The sequence below is a fragment of the Scyliorhinus torazame genome, chromosome 9 (assembly GCF_047496885.1).
Source record: "Scyliorhinus torazame isolate Kashiwa2021f chromosome 9, sScyTor2.1, whole genome shotgun sequence".
NCBI lineage: Eukaryota > Metazoa > Chordata > Chondrichthyes > Carcharhiniformes > Scyliorhinidae > Scyliorhinus > Scyliorhinus torazame.
Window position 1 is genome coordinate 248,403,989 of NC_092715.1, and position 19,009 is coordinate 248,422,997.

The 19,009-nt window shown below is 45.6% G+C and overlaps 1 protein-coding gene and 1 long non-coding RNA gene across 3 annotated transcripts in view; one reads left to right on the forward strand and one right to left on the reverse strand.

Annotated features, from left to right (window-relative positions):
* The window catches only part of dnah6 (dynein, axonemal, heavy chain 6), a 522,203-nt gene that overhangs the window by 94,749 nt on the left and 408,445 nt on the right, over positions 1 to 19,009 (forward strand). The window contains exons 7-11 of the mRNA XM_072517256.1: positions 5,568 to 5,691; positions 6,050 to 6,167; positions 7,058 to 7,232; positions 10,007 to 10,186; positions 13,904 to 14,104. Of these exons, the coding sequence (XP_072373357.1) occupies positions 5,568 to 5,691; positions 6,050 to 6,167; positions 7,058 to 7,232; positions 10,007 to 10,186; positions 13,904 to 14,104 (798 nt within the window). The remainder of the gene's footprint in view (positions 1 to 5,567; positions 5,692 to 6,049; positions 6,168 to 7,057; positions 7,233 to 10,006; positions 10,187 to 13,903; positions 14,105 to 19,009) is intronic.
* LOC140429809 (uncharacterized) overlaps positions 1 to 19,009 on the reverse strand; it is an 85,715-nt gene that overhangs the window by 59,418 nt on the left and 7,288 nt on the right. The window lies entirely within an intron of this gene.

The following is a 19,009-nucleotide window of genomic DNA, read 5'->3' on the forward strand; positions in this document are numbered from 1 at the left end:
ATTATTGCACAGGCCTCCCACATACCCTCTCTGTATCATCTGCTCAATACTTCAAATCCGCGTCCATAAATCTTTGTACCATCAGATCATGCGTACTGTTTTTTTTGTGTACTTCATGTAAACCTGTCATTATTTTCTACACCTCTAATATATCTCTCCTCAAACATTTTTGCTCCAAGGAGAAGAACCCCAACTTCTCCAACCTGACCTTGTGGCTAAAATCTTTCATTCTCAAATATCCTCTGCACCCCTCTGAAGGACCCTCACGTTCTCCCTGAAGCGTGGTAGAATCATAGAAGTTTACAGCATGGAAAAAGGCCCTTCGGCCCAACCAGTCCATGCCGCCCAGTTTTTACCATTAAGCTAGTCCCAGTTGCCCGCACTTGGCCCATAACCCTCTATACCCATCTTACCCATGTAACTATCTGAATGCTTTTTCAAAGACACAATTGTACCCGCCTCTACTACTACCTCTGGCAGCACATTCCAGACACTCACTACCCTCTGAGTGAAGAAATTGCCCCTCTGGGCCCTTCTGAATCTCCCCCCTCTCACCTTAAACCTATGCCCTCTAGTTTTAGACCCCCCTACCTTTGGGAAAAGATGTTGACTATCTACCTTATCTATGCCCCTCATTATTTTATAGACCTCTATAAGATCACCCCCTAAGCCTCCTACGCTCCAGGGAAAAAAGTCCCAGTCTATCCAGTCTCTCCATATAACTCAAACCATCAAGTCCCGGTAACATCCTAGTAAATCTTTTCTGCACTCTTTCTAGTTTAATAATATCCTTTCTATAATAGGGTGACCAGAACTGCACACAGTATTCCAAGTGTGGCCATACCAATGTCTTGTACAACTTCAACAAGACGTCCCAACTCCTGTATTCAATGTTCTGACCAATGAAACCAAGCATGCCGAATGCCTTCTTCACCACCCTGTCCACCTGCGACTCCACCTTCAAGGAGCTTTGAACCTGTACTCCTAGATCTCTTTGTTCTATAACTCTCCCCAACGCCATACCATTAGCTGAGTAGGTCCTGGCCTGATTCGATCTGCCAAAATGCATCACCTCACATTTATCTAAATTAAACTCCATCTGCCATTCGTCGGCCCACTGGCCTAATTGATCAAGATCCCGTTGCAATCCTAGATAACCTTCTTCACTATCCACTGTGCCACCAATCTTGGTGTCATCTGCAAACTTACTAACCATGCCTCCTAAATTCTCATCCAAATCATTAATATAAATCACAAATAACAGTGGACCCAGCACCGATCCCTGAGGCACACCACTGGTCACAGGCCTCCAGTTTGAAAAACAACCCTCTACAACAACCCTCTGTCTTCTGTCATCCAGCCAATTTTGAATCCAATTGGCAACCTCACCCTGGATCCCGTGAGCTTTAACCTTCTGCAACAACCTACCATGCGGTACCTTGTCAAAGGCTTTGCTAAAGTCCATGTAGACAACGTCTACTGCACTGCCCTCATCTACCTTCTTGGTCACCCCCTCAAAAAACTCAATCAAATTTGTGAGACATGATTTTCCACGCACAAAGCCATGCTAACTGCCCCGAATCAGTCCTTGCCTCTCTAAATGCTTGTAGATCCTGTCTCTCAGAATACCTTCCAGCAACTTACCTACTACCAACGTTAGGCTCACCGGTCTGTAGTTCCCAGGCTTTTCCCTGCTGCCCTTCTTAAACAAGGGCACAACGTTCGCTACTCTCCAATCTTCAGGCACCTCACCTGTGGCTGCCGATGATTCAAATATCTCTGTTAGGGGACCCGCAATTTCCTCCCTAGCCTCCCACAACATCCTGGGATACATTTCATCAGGTCCCGGGGATTTATCTACCTTGATGCGCTTTAAGACTTCCAGCACCTCCTCCTCTGTAATATGCACACTTCTCAAGACATCACTATTTATTTCCCTTAGTTTCCTAACATCCATGCCTTTCACCACCGTGAATACCGATGAGAAATATTCATTCAGGATCTCACCCAACTCTTGTGGCTCTGCACATAGATGTCCTTGTTGATCCTTAAGAGGCCCTACTTTGTCCCTAGTTACTCTTTTTCCCTTTATGTATCTGTAGAAGCTCTTTGGATTCTCCTTTGCATTATTTGCCAAAGCAATTTCATGTCCCCTTTTTGCCCTCCTGATTTCCCTCTTAACTCTATTTCGACAATCTCTATACTCTTCAAGGGATCCACTTGATCCCAGTTGTTTATGTACGTCATATGCCTCCTTCTTCTTTTTGACCAGAGTCTCAATATCTCGAGTCATCCAGGGTTCCCTACTTCTACCAGCCTTGCCCTTCACTCTAAAGGCAATGTGCTTACCCTGAACCCTGGTTAACACATTTTTAAAGCCTCCCATTTACCAGCCGTCCCTTTGCCTGCCAACAGTCTCCCCCAATCTACCTCTGAAAGTTCCTGTCTGATACCATCAAAATTGGCCTTACCCCAATTAAGAATTTTAACTCTTGGGCCAGACCTATCATTCTCCATAGCTATCTTAAAACTAATGGAGTTATGGTCACTTGTCCCAAAGTGATCCCTCACTAATACTTCTGTCACTTGCCCTTCCTTATTTCCCAAGACGAGGTCAAGTTTTGCCCCCTCTCTAGTCGGTCCATCCACATACTGAATGAGAAATTCCTCCTGAATACACTCAACAAATTTCCCTCCATCCAAGCCCCTAATGCTATGGCTGTCCCAGTCAATGTTGGGAAAGTTAAAGTCCCCTACTATTACCACCCTATTTTTCTTGCAGCTATCTGTAATCTCCTTACATATTTGCTCCTCAATTTCCCGCTGACTATTTGGGGGCCTGTAGTACAGTCCTATCAAGGTGACCTCTCCCTTCTTATTTTTCAGTTCCACCCATATAGACTCAGTGGGCGAACCCTCGGATATATCCCCTCTAAGTACTGCCGTGATGTTCTCCCTAATCAAAAACGCCACTCCCTCTCCTCTCTTACGTCCTGTTCTATCCTTTCTATAGCATCTGTACCCTGGAACATTGAGCTGCCAGTCCTGCCCTTCCCTTAGCCATGTTTCAGTCATAGCTATAATATCCCAGTCCCATGTGCCCATCCATGCCCTGAGTTCATCCGCTTTGCCCGTCAGGCCCCTTGCATTGAAATAAATGCAGTTTAATGTAGACTTTCCTTGCTCTCTGCCCTGCTTTCTCTGGTCATGCTTTACACACTCTCCCTTCCTGCCTTTTGTTTCCGTCCCCACTGACTTCCTACATCGGTTCCCATCCCCCTGCCACATTAGTTTAAACCCTCCCCAACTGCACTAGCAAACACACCCCCGAGAACATTGGTTCCGGTCCCACTCAGATGCAGACCGTCTGATTTGTACAGGTCCCACCTCCCCCAGAACCGGTCCCAATGTCCCAGGAATTTGAAACCCTCCCTCTTGCACCATCTCTCAAGCCATGTATTCATCCTAGCTATCCTGTCATTCCTACTCTGACTATCATGTGGCACTGGTAGCAATCCTGAGATTACTGCCTTTGAGGTCCTACTTTTTAGTTTAACTCCTAACTCCCTAAATTCAGCTTGTAGGACCTCATCCCGTTTTTTACCTATATCGTTGGTGCCTATATGCACCACGACAGCTGGCTGTTCACCCTCTCCCTCCAGAATGCCCTGCAGCCGCTCTGAGACATCCTTGACCCTTGCACCAGGGAGGCAACATACCAACCTGGATTCTCGTTTGCGCCCGCAGAAACGCCTGTCTATTCCCCTTACAATTGATTCCCCTATCACTATAGCTCTGCCACTCTTTTTCCCGCCCTTCTGTGCAGCAGAGCCAGCCACGGTGCCATGAACCTGGCTGCTGCCACCTTCCCCTGGTGAGCCATCTCCCCCAACAGTTTCCAAAACGGTAAATCTGTTTTGGAGGGAGATGACCGCAGGGGATCCCTGCACTGCCTTCCTACTCTTCCTCTGTCTGTTGGTCACCCATTCCCTATCTGCCTCAGTAATTTTAATCTGCGGTGTGACCAACTCACTGAATGTGCTATCCACAACTTCCTCAGCATCGCGGATGCTCCAAAGTGAATCCATCCGCAGCTCCAGAGCCGTCAAGCGGTCTAACAGGAGCTGCAGTTGGACACACTTCTTGCAGATGAAGGAGTCAGGGACACCAGAAGGGTCCCTGAATTGCCACATCTCACAAGAGGAGCATGACACGGGTCTGAGCTCTCCTGCCATGACTTAAACCTGAAGTTAAATTTGAACTACACTACACAGCTAAGAGAAAGTCAAAGAGAGAATAGTAAAATCACTTAATAGTCACAAGCCAATCACTTACCTGCTGGCTGTGATGTATTGCTCCCGAGACTCCCTCACAGGTCTGCTTCTCTGCACCTCCTTAAGATGAGCACCAAATTCCCTTAACTAGTTAATTAATTTACCTAATCAATTGGGTTTTTTTTTTTGGAAACTCAACCCCAAACACCAAACTCCAAAAAAACACAGCCCTCACTCACCTCTTACCTGAACTCAGCCTTACCCAAACTCAGATACACTCTGTTTGCTTCCAGCACTCCGTTTCTAAAGTCTCTTCAGCCACACCTTTTGTATCCTTCCTGATTTTCAGTCAGCCAATAGGCCTGCTCCCGGAACTGAACTCCCGAAACTATGGACTCTCTGTGAACTCCCGCAGCTTTATGGACTCTCTCTCTGTGAACTCCCGCTGCCTTATGGACTCTCTCTCCGTTAACTCCCGCTGCTTTATGGACTCTCTCTCCGTGAACTCCCGAAACTATGGACTCTCTGTGAACTCCCGCTGCTTTATGGACTCTCTCTCTGTGAACTCCCGCTGCCTTATGGACTCTCTCTCCGTGAACTCCCGCTGCTTTATGGACTCTCTCTCCGTGAACTCCCGAAATTATGGACTCTCTGTGAACTCCCGCTGCTTTATGGACTCTCTGTGAACTCCCGCTGCCTTATGGACTCTCTCTCCGTGAACTCCCGCTGCTTTATGGACTCTCTCTCCGTGAACTCCCGAAACTATGGACTCTCTGTGAACTCCCGCTGCTTTATGTGACGAGACCTGAATGCAATACTTTAATTGAGGCCTAGCCAGGGCTTTACAGATTCATGATGTGGAGATGTCGGCGTTGGCCTGGAGTGGGCACAGTAAGAAGTCTCACAACACCAGGTTAAAGTCCAACAGGTTTGTTTGGAAACACTAGCTTCTGGAGCGTGGATGAAGGAGCAACATTCTGAAAGCTAGTGATTGCAAACAAACCTGTTATACTTTACAAATTCAGTAAAACTTCCCTTCTTTTGTACTCAATATCTCTATTTGTGGACTTAAAGATCCCACATGTTTTGCTGTCCTCTCAAAATGTCTTGATTGGAAAACACTACTGCTTGTGTGGAAGTCTGTTTTCATGTTGTAATTCTTATGTAAGTTAAAGTGTACAAGATGGTTTGCTGGTGTTGAAAGTTTGAGGCTTAGCTATTTCAGGCCAAGTTTGACTATCCATACAAGTAATCTTGGAACTCATTCAAGCATGTGTTGCCTTGGTTCTACAGGGCGCTGAGCGTTTGGCCCAGTTCAGGAAAATTGCACAACAAACGGTTAAGATTGCCTGCTGCACAGCTTTACTGGAAGCTGGATTTATACCAGATGACTATTTGTTCGAGATGCAGAGTGCAGGTACTGACTGGAACGTAATGTGCAAATGTGCTTGTTTGGCCAACTGAATATGTGTTATACAAGTCCACAGCCCATTTACATTGTGATTCTCATGTCTGCGGTTATAAACGTACGAGCGTACATTGGCAATGAATATTTTTGTCAAGTTTTAACTATGTTTTTAAAGACTACGATTTGGACTCTACATCTGTTCCATGAATAAACTAGTTTGCATTTTTATACGAAAATCCACTTGGAAAATTTGCTGCTAATTTTAGGATGAATGTTTCTCTGTTTACATAATTTTGAAAATTGTAGCTTACTTTGCATTTTCTGATAATGCATATTGCTGCAGAGTAAACATTTTATTGACTTACAGGTATTGGTGATGTTAATGTGCATTCCACTATTGCCACTGAGATCCTTACGGAGTCATCAGACAAAATAAACTATACAGGACAAGCAAACAAGAGGTCCCACTGCAGGAGGTTAACATGGTTAGTGATAACTTCTCAAAGCCCTGTTTGAGTTCTCAGCCCAAATCTTTTGCTCTTCAGATTGTCAGACATACAACTTGCGATGCACATTGGGATTGCATGGATATCGCAACATGCTGACTCTGTGGGGATCTCCTGGGAAGTTCGAACTTCTGATGGGCAATTCTCTTGCTCCATGGGATCCTCTGCAAAAGTCTCTGACTCAGAGATGGAGTCAGGTTTCGGACAGCTCTGACTTGCTTCCATGGGTAGTTTCCCAGGAAACGTTGGATAGAAAAATCCTAGTCTTGTGTAACTATACAATTGAACCCCAAAAGTACCCCCTTGACCACCGAACTACCCTTTCTGTCACTACCCACAATCCACCCTGACTCCCCAACTTCTCCCCTGACCAAACTGCCCCCCCCCCAACCGATCTGTATTGGCCCCACCCCCTGACTACCTCCTCTCTTGATCTGACCTGACTAGCACTCACCCATCTACCCACCTCATCCGCCTGTCACCCTACCAACTGGCCCCACATCCACCCGACCACCTCACTGACCACACCCACTTATGCGCGCTACCCGCCTACCCATTCACTCAATCATCTATTCACCCATTCACTAGCATGCACACTGCACGTTTAAACCTACCTAACAGCACCTCATGCTGTAAAAATGGCCTGTCTTCTGCGCCGATTCTCTTCTCTGCTCTCTGCATGGATCCCCGCCTTGGGGGAGATCTTCTGCATTGTGGATCAGAAATCTGACTTTTTAGACCTCTCCGGGCAAATGGGTTCATATCTTTCTGACCAGCATCGGACTCATTCCCAACGCTGATCAGAGGATTTGGGATGTGGTAAGTGAATCAAGCAAACTTTTAATACCTCTTCTGTTTTTCCTGTACAGCTTCATTCGCCTTACTGATTACCTCATAGTCAATACATTGCATGTCCTCACAGTGAATTCCATCACACTCTTGGTCAATCACCTGATGGAAAAGCTAAGGCAAAAGCCAGAGGAAGAGCTCATTAGAATTTGGAGCACAATGGATGCCGAAAGGGAAGCTGAGTTGGAAAAAAAGGTAGATGTTCAAAATATTTGGAATACTCGCTCGGCTCTCCCCTCAACGTTCACACCGCTCTCTCCGCACGTTCACACCGCTCTCTCCGCATGTTCACACCGCTCTCTCCGCGCGTTCACACCGCTCTCTGGAAAATGCCAGGAGGGGACGCTGAACAATGTTCAACCATTCTCTCCTCCCACTGACCATGATTGGGGGTTGAACATTGTCGGCAGGTAAACATTGGCAAGGGTTGATGGAGAGTGAACGTGTGGGGGGGGGCAAAGCAGCATTTTATCATTGGCAGGGTTTGCGTTTTAGTATTTTCGGGGGGGGGGGGTGAGGGAGGGGTGAACATTGGAGAAGGTAGATGGTTCTCAAGGCCAATGGGTGTGCAGCTTCAGAAAGTTGGTAGCTTCACTTAAAAGCATTAAGTCAATGAATCGAAGACAGACCTTAAGGGGTATGTCTTTAGTGCATGGTGAGAAAACGGGTGTGGCTGCACTGACATTACATCGAGAATTTGCTTCCCGACTGCGTTGACTCCACACCCCGCCTGGAGCCAACAATGCCAAGTGCAAAGGCTCCAGTGTAAATGTTAAGTGGGCAGTTCAAATTGCAGTGCATGTCCGATGGATGCTCTCCTACACTGACTAGCCCAATATTTTTAAAAATATTGTCCTATGTGCAGCTGATGTAATTGCACATGAGCTTGCTGAAATTTGAATTCATGCTGTTTTGTATGACATGCATCAGAGCTGGGAACCACATCAAGTGACTGCCAGGTTTTCACAAACCATTGTGATGCACATCATCGTTAATTTCAGTCACAGGAAAGATGTCACATCATGAGATCCAAGTGCTTTAACAGCCACACACTTTAATTACATTTATAGCCAAATAATTCTTAACAGATTGTTGGATCAGATCTAATTGTTGTAAGGGTCCTTCCTGTTTATTCTCCTTTTTTCCCCTTTATTTTATTTTGCCATCCTTATTTTGATCCATGGATCATTAATGGACATGTCTTTTTAAGGCAAGCAGCCTGTATCTGTAATTCAAGCAGAAGAATCCAGAAGTTACAGGAGAGATCACTTTGCTAGCCTGTGCTGGTTTGAATAGAAGATCACAGACCTGTTGGCACCAGTGAGAGAGATGGACTGGGACTTGGTTTGATTGATTGGTTGGTGGCCAATGAATTGGCCTAACAGGCCGTACCCTGCGTGATAACAGGTGGTAATTGGATTATATCCCGGTGGAATATTTTCCAGAGTCCCAAAGAGTTTCAGTTTTCAATCTAGAAGCCCAGGGGTAAGAACCCACATACACTCCACAGAAAAGCTGATGTGAGTTCTATCTCTCTCTCTCAAGAAAGACAGAGGCAGAACTGACTAAATCCCTCTCCAGAAAGCCTGCTGTGAGTGCTATCCCCCTCCAGAAAGCCTGCTGTGAGTGCTATCCCTCTCCAGAAAGCCTACTGTGAGTGCTATCCCTGTCCAGAAAGCCTGCTGTGAGTGCTATCCCTCTCCAGAAAGCCTGCTGTGAGGGCTATCCCTCACCAGAAATCATGCTGTGAGTGCTATCCCTCTCCAGAAAGCCTGCTGTGAGTGCTATCTCTCTCCAGAAAGCCTGCTCTAAGTGCTATCCCTTTACAGAAAGCCTGCTCTGAGTGCTATCACTCTCCAGAAAGGCTGCTGTGAGTGTTGTCCCTCTCCAGAAAGCCTGCTCTAAGTGCTATCTCTCTCTTGAAAGTCTGCTATGAGTGCTATCACTCTCCAGAAACGCTACTGTGAGTGCTATCCCTCTCCAGAAAGCCTGCTGTGAGTGCTATCCCTTTCCCGAAAGCCTGCTCTGAGTGATGTCCCTCTCCAGAAAGCTTGCTGTGCATGCTATCTCTTTACAGAAAGCCTGCTCTAAGTCCTATCCCTTTCCAGAAAGCCTGCTCTGAGTGCAATCCCTCTCCAAAACGCCTGCTGTGAGTGCTATCCCTCTCTGGAAAGCCTGCTCTGAGGGCTATCCCTCTCCAGAAAGCCTGCTCTGAGTGCTATCTCTCTCCAGAAAGCCTGCTGTGAGTGCTATCCCTCTCCAGAAAGTCTGCATTGAGTGCTATCTCTCTCTTGAAAGGCTGCTGTGAGTGCTATCCCTCTCCAGAAAGCCTCCAGAGTGCTGTATTTCTGAAACTACAGAGGCCTGAATACAAATCATGAACTGACAGAAAAGTTTGAAGGGACGTAAGATGCATCTCCTGAAAAGCTATGGGTACTGCATTCCTAAACTATAGAGAACCTGAATGAATTAATGATTTTACAGAGAAGACATGTATACACGGAAAGCAAAGACTTTAACCTACAGGCTTGCTGTGAAGGAAGCTGTGCTAAAAAAAACATCATCCAAAACAAAGACGCTTTTTCCTTTTGATTGTTATTTTTTGTCCCTTTCCTTTCCTCTGTGTTTGTCTGTCTTGTGCAGGTGTAAAGGGTTGGGGCAAGTTAAAGTGGTGAGTTAGGAATTAGTTAACAGTTAACCAGTTGTATTTGCTACATAATTCATTAGGGTCCTTGTTATAAGTAAATAGTAATTGTGTTTAAACCTACAAACCTGGTGACTGCAACAATTGGGCAGCAAGGGGCCAAAGACCTGGGTATTTTTGTAAGAATTATTGGTTAATTCACTTGGGTTGTGATTCTGGTACCGATATGGCTGGAGCTGACAGCGCACTTCCCAGGGTGTTGTAACATTTTGTAAAGTATTTTGATGATAAAATTGTTTTATATTTATGTATTTTTCTTCCTTAGTCGGTTGCACAAGTGGTCAGCATTCCCGCTGTTGAAGATATCCAGGATGAAGATCTTGATGATGAAGATCTTGAGAATGAAGGTCGCCAGAATGAACAAGTGTTTGTACCAATGTTTCTTGTAGACATGATACTAAGTTATCAGGATTTGTTGTTTCGTCCTCCATTTGGAGACTTTGAGGTTTGTACAGAATATTTAATTTTGTGTTTTTATTCTCAGTTACATTTTTCGAATGTTACTATTTTTAGTTACCTGAGAAACAAAAATCTTTCCTGAATAGTTCATCTTTCTAATTAATTTGCCATTTCACTTTGTTCCTTTGCTGATTTTTAAAATCCTATTTCAACTTTGAAGACCGTTACAACTTCAAAGTAGTAAAGGGACAAACTCAGAAACGAAACAGAATGACGTTTTTATAAGCCAGGTTTTTCTCTTGGTTTGGGGAGTTAGGCCATTCCATACTTTGAAGTTGTAACGGTCCTCAAAGTTGAAATAGGATTTTAAAAATCAGCAAAGGAACACAGTGAAATGGCAAATTAATTAGAAAGATGAACTATTCAGAAAAGCAGTGATTTCCAATGCTACTTTCATGATGGTCTGTTATAGACTGGGATGGGGTTGGAGTTGTTACCTCTGGAAGCAGGCCTAATGTAAAGATGGGAGGTGGGCAGATGCTGTGGTGGGCAGATTAAAAGGGTCATTGAGCCACCGGGCCACTCCTGGAGATGAGTGATGAGGCTCCCTAGTCCTCATACCCTACCCACTTCACCATCATACCTCGTTTATACCCCCATGCCTCCTCATATCCCCCAAGATCACCCTTTATCCCAATATATCCTCACCCCTTCACCTCCCTCACTGTCCCATCTTCCTCCCATGCCCACTCACTCAGTATCCATTGCATACCGAACTTACGATCCCTATAATAAAATTGAAATGTCTTTGGGATGCTCATAAATGCTCAAAACAAACAGTCTTAAAAACTCAATAAAAAATATAATCTTGTCAAAGAGCTCTTAAAACTGCCATGGTAAATAATTGCAAAGTCTGCTTTACGGCTGTGTAAATAATCCCAGCTGAGCTGAAACCATTAATGGTGTTATGACATCCTGGGCTAGTGCGCTGTCGATTCCAGCCCCACAGCCCCAGAGTCCCAACTTGAATGAATCAACCCATAATTTGTGTAACATTTGCAGAATCTTTGGCCCTTTGACTACTCAATGTGTTATAGCCACCAGGTTTGTAAGTTGAACACCAAAACTGTTTATTTATAATCGAAACAAAGTTGAAATATGCAATAATAATAATGGAATAACGGTCAGCTAATCTACTATCCCCCCCTTTTACCATCCCACCCTCTACCTAACCACACACAAGACAGGCACACACAGAGGGAGGGAAAAGGGTGTTAAAAAAAAGGGAATTAATATGAAATGAAAGGTAAGTGTTCTTGCTTCTGATGTTGAAGTAACTGCAGCAAGCTAACCCCCCAGGATGCATGGGGATCGAAGCCACTGATGTAGTGTTAGAGATGGTCTTCTGGTGGTGGCATTCAGTCAGTACTACCAGGCAATAGGGTTTACTCTGGAGAGGCACTTTAACTTTTATTATTGAGGAGTTTCATTCAAAGGAATAGCCCCAGGCCTGTTTAATTCTTACTTGGTTCCAACTCCACCAGAATGACCAACAGCCTTACTGACATGAAATTTTAAAACTGTTTTAAATATCTGAACCCTGCCTTCAGCTGGTGACTGGAATTTCTTGCAGTTCAGTCTGGTTGTTCAGAGTGCGATGTTTCCACCCTGGATCTTTAGAAGTAATCCATTAGACGAGAGAAAGATCAGTGCTGCGTCCTCCAGTCTTCTAGCCCAAAACAATAGTAAAAAAGAAAACACAGTTACACAGAAAAAAAAAATTCCGACCAATTGGTAGGGTCCATTGACAAGGCCCGGCAATTCAAAACAGCCTATTGGTCAACAGTCACGTCCATCCAGATGCCTCAGCACTGATCTCGCTGACATCTGCTGATCTGAAACGTAAACAACTTCTTGCAACCTGCCTTGCCTTGGGGCCATAGGTCAACCCTCAGTTTACCAGCTGCTCAAATTAAAGGTGAAGTCAATCTTAAAGAGCACATTAATTATCCTTGTACAAAAATTGAACAGCAAAATAACAGACATTAAAAGGGAAAAAACAAGAGACAATCTGGGATTAACAGGAGGATTCTGACAATGGGCTTGGAACTCAGCCAAACATTTGTAATGTAATTCCAGTTATGTCAACAAAATCTCTAAAGCTCACATTAAAGTCTTTGGATTTATTCAAAGGGCTTTTTCCAAGCTTTGAAATGGGGAAAGAGATGTCTGGACTGAAATTCATTGAATAGTGATGCACAATCATTGACCACTAAAGCGAGGTTGTAGTCCAACTGAAGGCTTTAATAAGCTAGATGTTTCCCCCAGCAGCTCAGGTACAGAATGATGGCTGCTGGGGCAGCACGGGCTCTTATACCCCGCCTAGCAGGGCAGAGCTACCATACATCCTAGCCAATAGAAAGCATACAGTTTCCACCAATGGCGCTCCAGCCTATCAGGTACCGTAATACCTATAATACCACAAATAGATTAAAACAAAGGGACAATTGACACAGTCATATCTGAATTTCAATTATTTTTAATGTAGAGAACACTTTTTCAAGTTGATAATAGACCTGAAAACCTCTTCATTTTCATAGTACATTTCAATGTAATGATCTTAAAAAAAGGCCTATCAATCACTGTATTAGAAACATATCTAAACTACTATTTTTTAAAAATAAATTTAGAGTACCCATTTCATTTTTTCCAATTAAGGGTCAATTTAGTGTGTTCAATCCACCTAACCTGCACATCTATGGGTTGGGGCGAAACCCGTGCAAACACGGGGAAATCATGCAAACTCCACACGGACAGTGACCCAGAGCCGGGATCGAACCTGGGACCTCGGCGCCGTGAGACTGCAGTGCTATCACTGCGCCACCGTGCTGCCCCATATCTAAACTACCATAATGAAATGCGAAGTCAGCAACATTTTTGAAAACGCTAGTCAAACGGATTCTGATTCCAGACCAGGTTTCCTCCACAGTTCACTTTAGCTTTGAATCAGTATCTTCAAAACCCGACCTGACCCGATTCCATGATAATTGCAGGGATCTGAAATGTCTACTTCTATGATGGAGCTGGCACCGTTGGAACAGCTCCATGTGGGCTTGAGACCCGCCGCTGTTCAAAGTTGCTGGTGGTGGGAATTTCAACGTATTGTGGGGATCGCTGGCTAGGCCAGAATTTGTTGCCGTCACTAATTGTTCTTCAGAAGGTGGCGATGAGCCGCCCTCGTGAACCGTTGCAGTCCAGATAATGTAGACACACCCACAGTGCTGTTAGGGAGGGAGCTTCAGGATTTTGACCCAGTGACAGTGAAGGGACAGTGGAAAATTTCCAAGTCGGGATGGTGTCTGGCTTGGAGGGGAATTTGCACACGATAGCATTCCCATACGACCTCTGCCCTTGTGCTTCAACTGATAGAGGTCACGAGCTTGGAAGATGAATGGGTCCCATCCACCATTCTCAAAGCACACATCAGGGTTTCAAAATCCAGCCCTGTATATAATTCCAAATTGAATGCATGTAATTAATGAAGATTGACTCTGCAGCTGGTGAATTGCCAAAAGCAGTTCAAGTGTGTATCAGTAGCAAATGTCTATTGGATATTGGGATATTATGGAGGAAACATTTACAAACACCTCAGAAAAGAAACCAACGTAACATTTCAGAAATAATCTAAAATGTATTATCGGAAAACCTGGACTTTGACTCGAGTAAGGATGATTTAACACTTCTTTTGTGATTTCTTTGCCAGTCTGGGATTTCCGATTTTGTTCTACAAATGCAGGGAATTGTTCTCTCAGTAGCCAATCTTGTGTCGGATTCATACTTCAATGCCTTCACAAGTCCCCTTATCAACAGAAAAATTGAAGATAAAACCTGTGGTGAAGGGCCAAGCCTGGCAGCCATCCTTGAAGATGACATGTATTTGGTGGAAACCATCCAGAAAATATTGGTATGATTACCTTGAACATTAAAAGATTTAGTAGTTAAACAGTGGAAATTACTTCCTAGAAACTCCACCTTTCGCGAAGAAAAATATAATTGAAAGCACAGTAATTACTTCTTATTGTCCTAACGCTTAAGGATTTGAATCCTTGATGCTATGCGTTTCAGTAATGTCCCATTGAATGCAGAGGGCTTTTGATGTTCTGTACACCATGTTGGCTAATGAAGGGAGACACTTGCACGCTTCCCACTAACTAATTGTGGCAGCATTTGCTGAGAATTTGGAATAAGCTGTCCCTGTTGGAATGCATCTTGCTATTGGCTGGCAGAGACTAGAATTGTCAACATTGGTCAGTAACAGGGAAAGGGTTAATGTGCAAGGTAAGGACTTGTGGAGTTGGGATAACATATTAGCAGGGATAAGATTTGGCTAAAAGATAGGAAGCAAAGAGTAGGGATAAATGGGGCAGTGTCAAGTTGGCAGCTTGCGAGTCGCGGAGAGCTGCAAGGATCAATGCTGGGCTCAGCTATTTACAATGTATACTAATGACATAAAATAATGTATTTGAGTTTGCGGCCGATACAAAACTAGCTGAGGATGCAAGCTGTGAGTAGGACACAGAGAAGCACATTAGCACAGTGATTAGCACCGTTGTTTCACAGCTCCAGGGTCCCAGGTTCGATTCCCGGCTTGCGTCACTGTCTGTGTGGAGTCTGCATATTCTCCCCGTGTCGGCGTGGGTTTCCTTTGGGTGCTCCGGCTTTCTCCCACAAGTCCAGAAAGACATATTGTTAGATAATTCGGACATTCTCAAGTCTTTCTCTGTGTATCCGAACAGGCGCCGGAATGTGGCGACTAGGGACTTTTCACAGTAACTTCATTGAAATAAAAAATGAAAATGAAAATCGCTTATTGTCACAAATGAAGTTACTGTGAAAAGCCCCTAGTCACCACATTCTGGCGCCTGTTCAGGGAGGCTGGCATGGGAATTGAACCTGCGCTGCTGGCCTGGTTCTGCTTTACAAGCCAGCTCTTTAGCCCACTGTGCTAAATTACCCCCTAATTTCAGTATTAATGTAAGCCTACTTGTGACAATAAAGATTATTCTTCGAAGATTATTATTAGACATTGGGTGGGTAACAATATGGCACATGTAGTATAACATGGGGAAGAGTGAGGTTTATTCATTTTGGTAGTAAGAGTGGGGAAGTGTAAATGTTGATGTTTAGAAGGACTTGAGTGTACTCGTACAAGGAACTCAAAATTAGCATGCAGGCACGGCAAGCAATTAGAGAGGCAAATGGCATGATGGCCACTATTGCAAGGGGATTGGAGTGCAGGAATAAGGATGTCTTACTACAGTTGTACATGATTTAGGTGAGACCAAAGCTGGAATACTGTGTGCAGTTTTGGCTTCCATTTGCAAAGAAGGATATGCTTGCATTGGAGGCAGTCCAACAAAGATCATTAGTTTGGTCCCTGGGATGAGAGGGTTGACTTATGATGAGAAGCTGTATAAATTGGGTCTATATTCTTTCGGATTTAAAAGAACAAGAGGTGATCTCATTGAAATGTACATGATTCTGAAGGTACTTCACAGGATAGATGCCGAAAGGTTGTTTGACTTGGAGACACAGTCTCAGGATAAGAGGACAATCATTTAAAACTGAGATGAGACATTACTCAGTTCAAAGGATTGTAAATTTCCACTACCCCAGAGGGTCCTGGATGTTCCATCAATGAATAAAATTAAGGTTGTTGTGATGTTTGGTCTCACAAGCAATTGAAGGACATGGGGAATGGGCAGTAAGATAGCGGTGGCACCGTGTTCAGAGAGAATGATGCAGAGGTTTAATGGTGTACTTCTGCTCCTCTTTCTTTTAAAAAAAAAAAAATTTTATTAAAGTTTTCATACAGAATTCTTCCACTTTACAAATCAACATAAAAAAATAACACAGTAACTGATAAATAACATTATTATTCAAATAATATAGTGAACTAACAAAATAACAAAAAATAGTGCTCCCTGGGCTGCTGCTGCTGACGATCTATTTTCCCTTAACGTTCCGCGAGATAGTCAAGGAACGGTTGCCACCGCCTGGAGAACCCCTGAGCCGATCCTCTCAGCGCAAATTTCATTCGTTCTAGTTTTATGAACCCTGCCATGTCGTTTATCCAGGCCTCCACGCCGGGGGGTTTCGCTTCCTTCCACATGAGTAAGATCCTTCGACGGGCTATCACGGACGCAAAGGCCAAATTACCGGCCTCTTTCGCCTCCTGCACTCCCGGCTCTTCCGCTACCCCAAATATCGCTAACCCCCAGCCTGGCTTGACCCGGACCTTCACCACCTTTGAGATCACCTTTGCCACTCCCCTCCAGTACTCATCCAGTGCCGGACACGACCAGAACATGTGTGTGTGGTTCGCCGGGCTTCCCAAGCACCTCCCGCACTTGTCCTCCATTCCGAAGAACCTGCTCAGTCTTGCTCCCGTCATATGTGCTCTGTGTAGAACCTTAAATTGAATCAGGCTAAGCCTGGCACACGAAGACGAGAAATTTACCCTACTTAGGGCATCAGCCCACAGCCCCTCCTCAATCTCCTCTCCCAGCTCTTCTTCCCATTTTCCCTTCAGCTCCTCTATCATCGCCTCCCCCTCGTCTCTCATTTCCTGATATATTTCGGACACTTTGCCCTCCCCGACCCATACCCCGGAAATCACTCTATCTTGCATCCCCTGTGTCGGGAGCAGCGGAAATTCCCTCACCTGTTGTCTCGTAAACGCCCTCACTTGCATATATCTGAAATTGTTCCCCGGGGGCAACTCATACTTTTCCTCCAGCACTCCCAGGCTCGCAAACGTCCCGTCTATAAACAAATCTCTCAGTTTCCTAATTCCTGCTCGTTGCCAGCTCTGGAACCCTCTGTCCATCCTTCCTGGGACAAACCTATGGTTGTTCCTGATCGGGGACCACACCGAGGCACCCGTCACCCCCCTGTGTCGCCTCCACTGCCTCCAGATCCTTAAGGTTGCCACCACCACTGAGTCTGTGGTATACCTTTTCGGGGAGAGCGGCAGCGGTGCCGTCACCAGCGCCTTTAGGCTCATTCCTTTACAGGACACCATCTCCAGCCTCTTCCACGCCGTCCGCTCTCCCTCCCTCATCCACTTACAAACCATCGCCACATTGGCGGCCCAGTAGTAGTCGTCCAGGTTCGGCAACACCAGTCCCCCTCTGTCCCTGCTACGCTGCAGGAACCCCCTCCTTACCCTCGGGGTCTTCCCTGCCCACACAAAACTCATAATGCTCCTGTCTATTTTCTTGAAAAAGGCCTTCGTGATCAGAATGGGGAGACATTGAAACACGAAAAGAAACCTCGGGAGAACCATCATTTTTACCGCCTGCACTCTGCCCGCCAATGAGAGCGGCAGCATATCCCACCTCTTGAAATCCTCCTCCATCTGCTCCACCAGCCGCGTCAGATTAAGTTTGTGTAGAGTACCCCAGCTCCTAGCTACCTGGATCCCCAAATATCGGAAGCTCCTTTCCACTCTCCTTAACGGCAGGGCGTCTATTCCTCTTCCCTGGCCCCCGGGGTGTATTACAAAAAGCTCACTCTTCCCCATATTTAGCCTGTATCCCGAAAAATCTCCAAACTCCCTCAATATCTGCAAAACCTCTGTCATCCCCTCTACAGGGTCCGCAACATATAGCAATAGGACATCTGCGTAGAGTGACACTCGATGTTCCTCTCCCCCTCTAACCACCTCCCTCCATTTCTTAGTGTCTCTCAAAGCTATGGCCAGTGGTTCAATTGCCAACTCGAACAGTAATGGGGACAGGGGACACCCCTGCCTTGTTCCCCTGTGTAGCTGAAAATACTCCAATCTTTGCCGGTTTGTGACTACACTTGCCACTGGGGCCCCATATAGGAGTCTGACCCAACTGATAAATCCCTCCCCGAACCCAAACCTCCTCAACACTTCCCATAAATACTCCCACTCTACCCTATCAAATGCCTTCTCCGCATCCATCGCCACCACTATCTCTGCCTCCCCCTCCGTTGGGGGCATCATTATCACCCCCAGCAGCCGTCGAACGTTGACATTCAGTTGTCTCCCCTTTATAAACCCTGTCTGGTCTTCATGCACCACCCCCGGGACACAATCCTCTATCCTCGTCGCCAGCACTTTTGCCAGCAGCTTGGTGTCTACATTTAGGAGTGAGATAGGCCTATATGACCCGCATTGCAGCGGATCTTTATCCCGCTTCAGGATTAGTGATATCGTCGCCTCCGACATTGTCGGGGGTAGAATCCCCCCTTCTCTGACCTCGTTAAAGGTTCTCGCCAGCAGCGGGGCCAGCAAGTCCACATATTTCCTGTAGCATTCCACCGGGAAGCCGTCTGGTCCCGGGGCCTTCCCTGCTTGCATATTCCCCCAGTCCTTTAGTCACCTTATCCACCTCAATTGGCACCCCCAGACCTGCCACCTCCTGCTCCTCCACCCTCGGGAACCTTAGTTGGTCCAGAAACTGTTGCATTCCCTCTTTTCCTTCCAGGGGTTGGGACTTATATAGCCTCTCATAAAAGGTCATAAACACCTCATTTACCTTCCCTGCTCTCCGCTCCGTAGTTCCCGTTTCATCCCTAACTCCCCCAATCTCCCTCGCCGTTATCCTCTTGCGAAGTTGGTGGGCCAGCAGCCGGCTCGCCTTTTCCCCAGACTCATATCTCATCCTCTGTGCCTTCCTCCACTGTGCCTCTGCCTTTCCTGTGGTCAGCAGGTCAAACGCTGTCTGAAGTCTTCACCTCTCTCTATATAGTCCTTCGTCCGGCGCCAGCACCTCCTTCTTTAGTTCCTCCACACAACGTTGGAGGAATTCCTGCTGGTCCGGGCCCCATGTCGCCT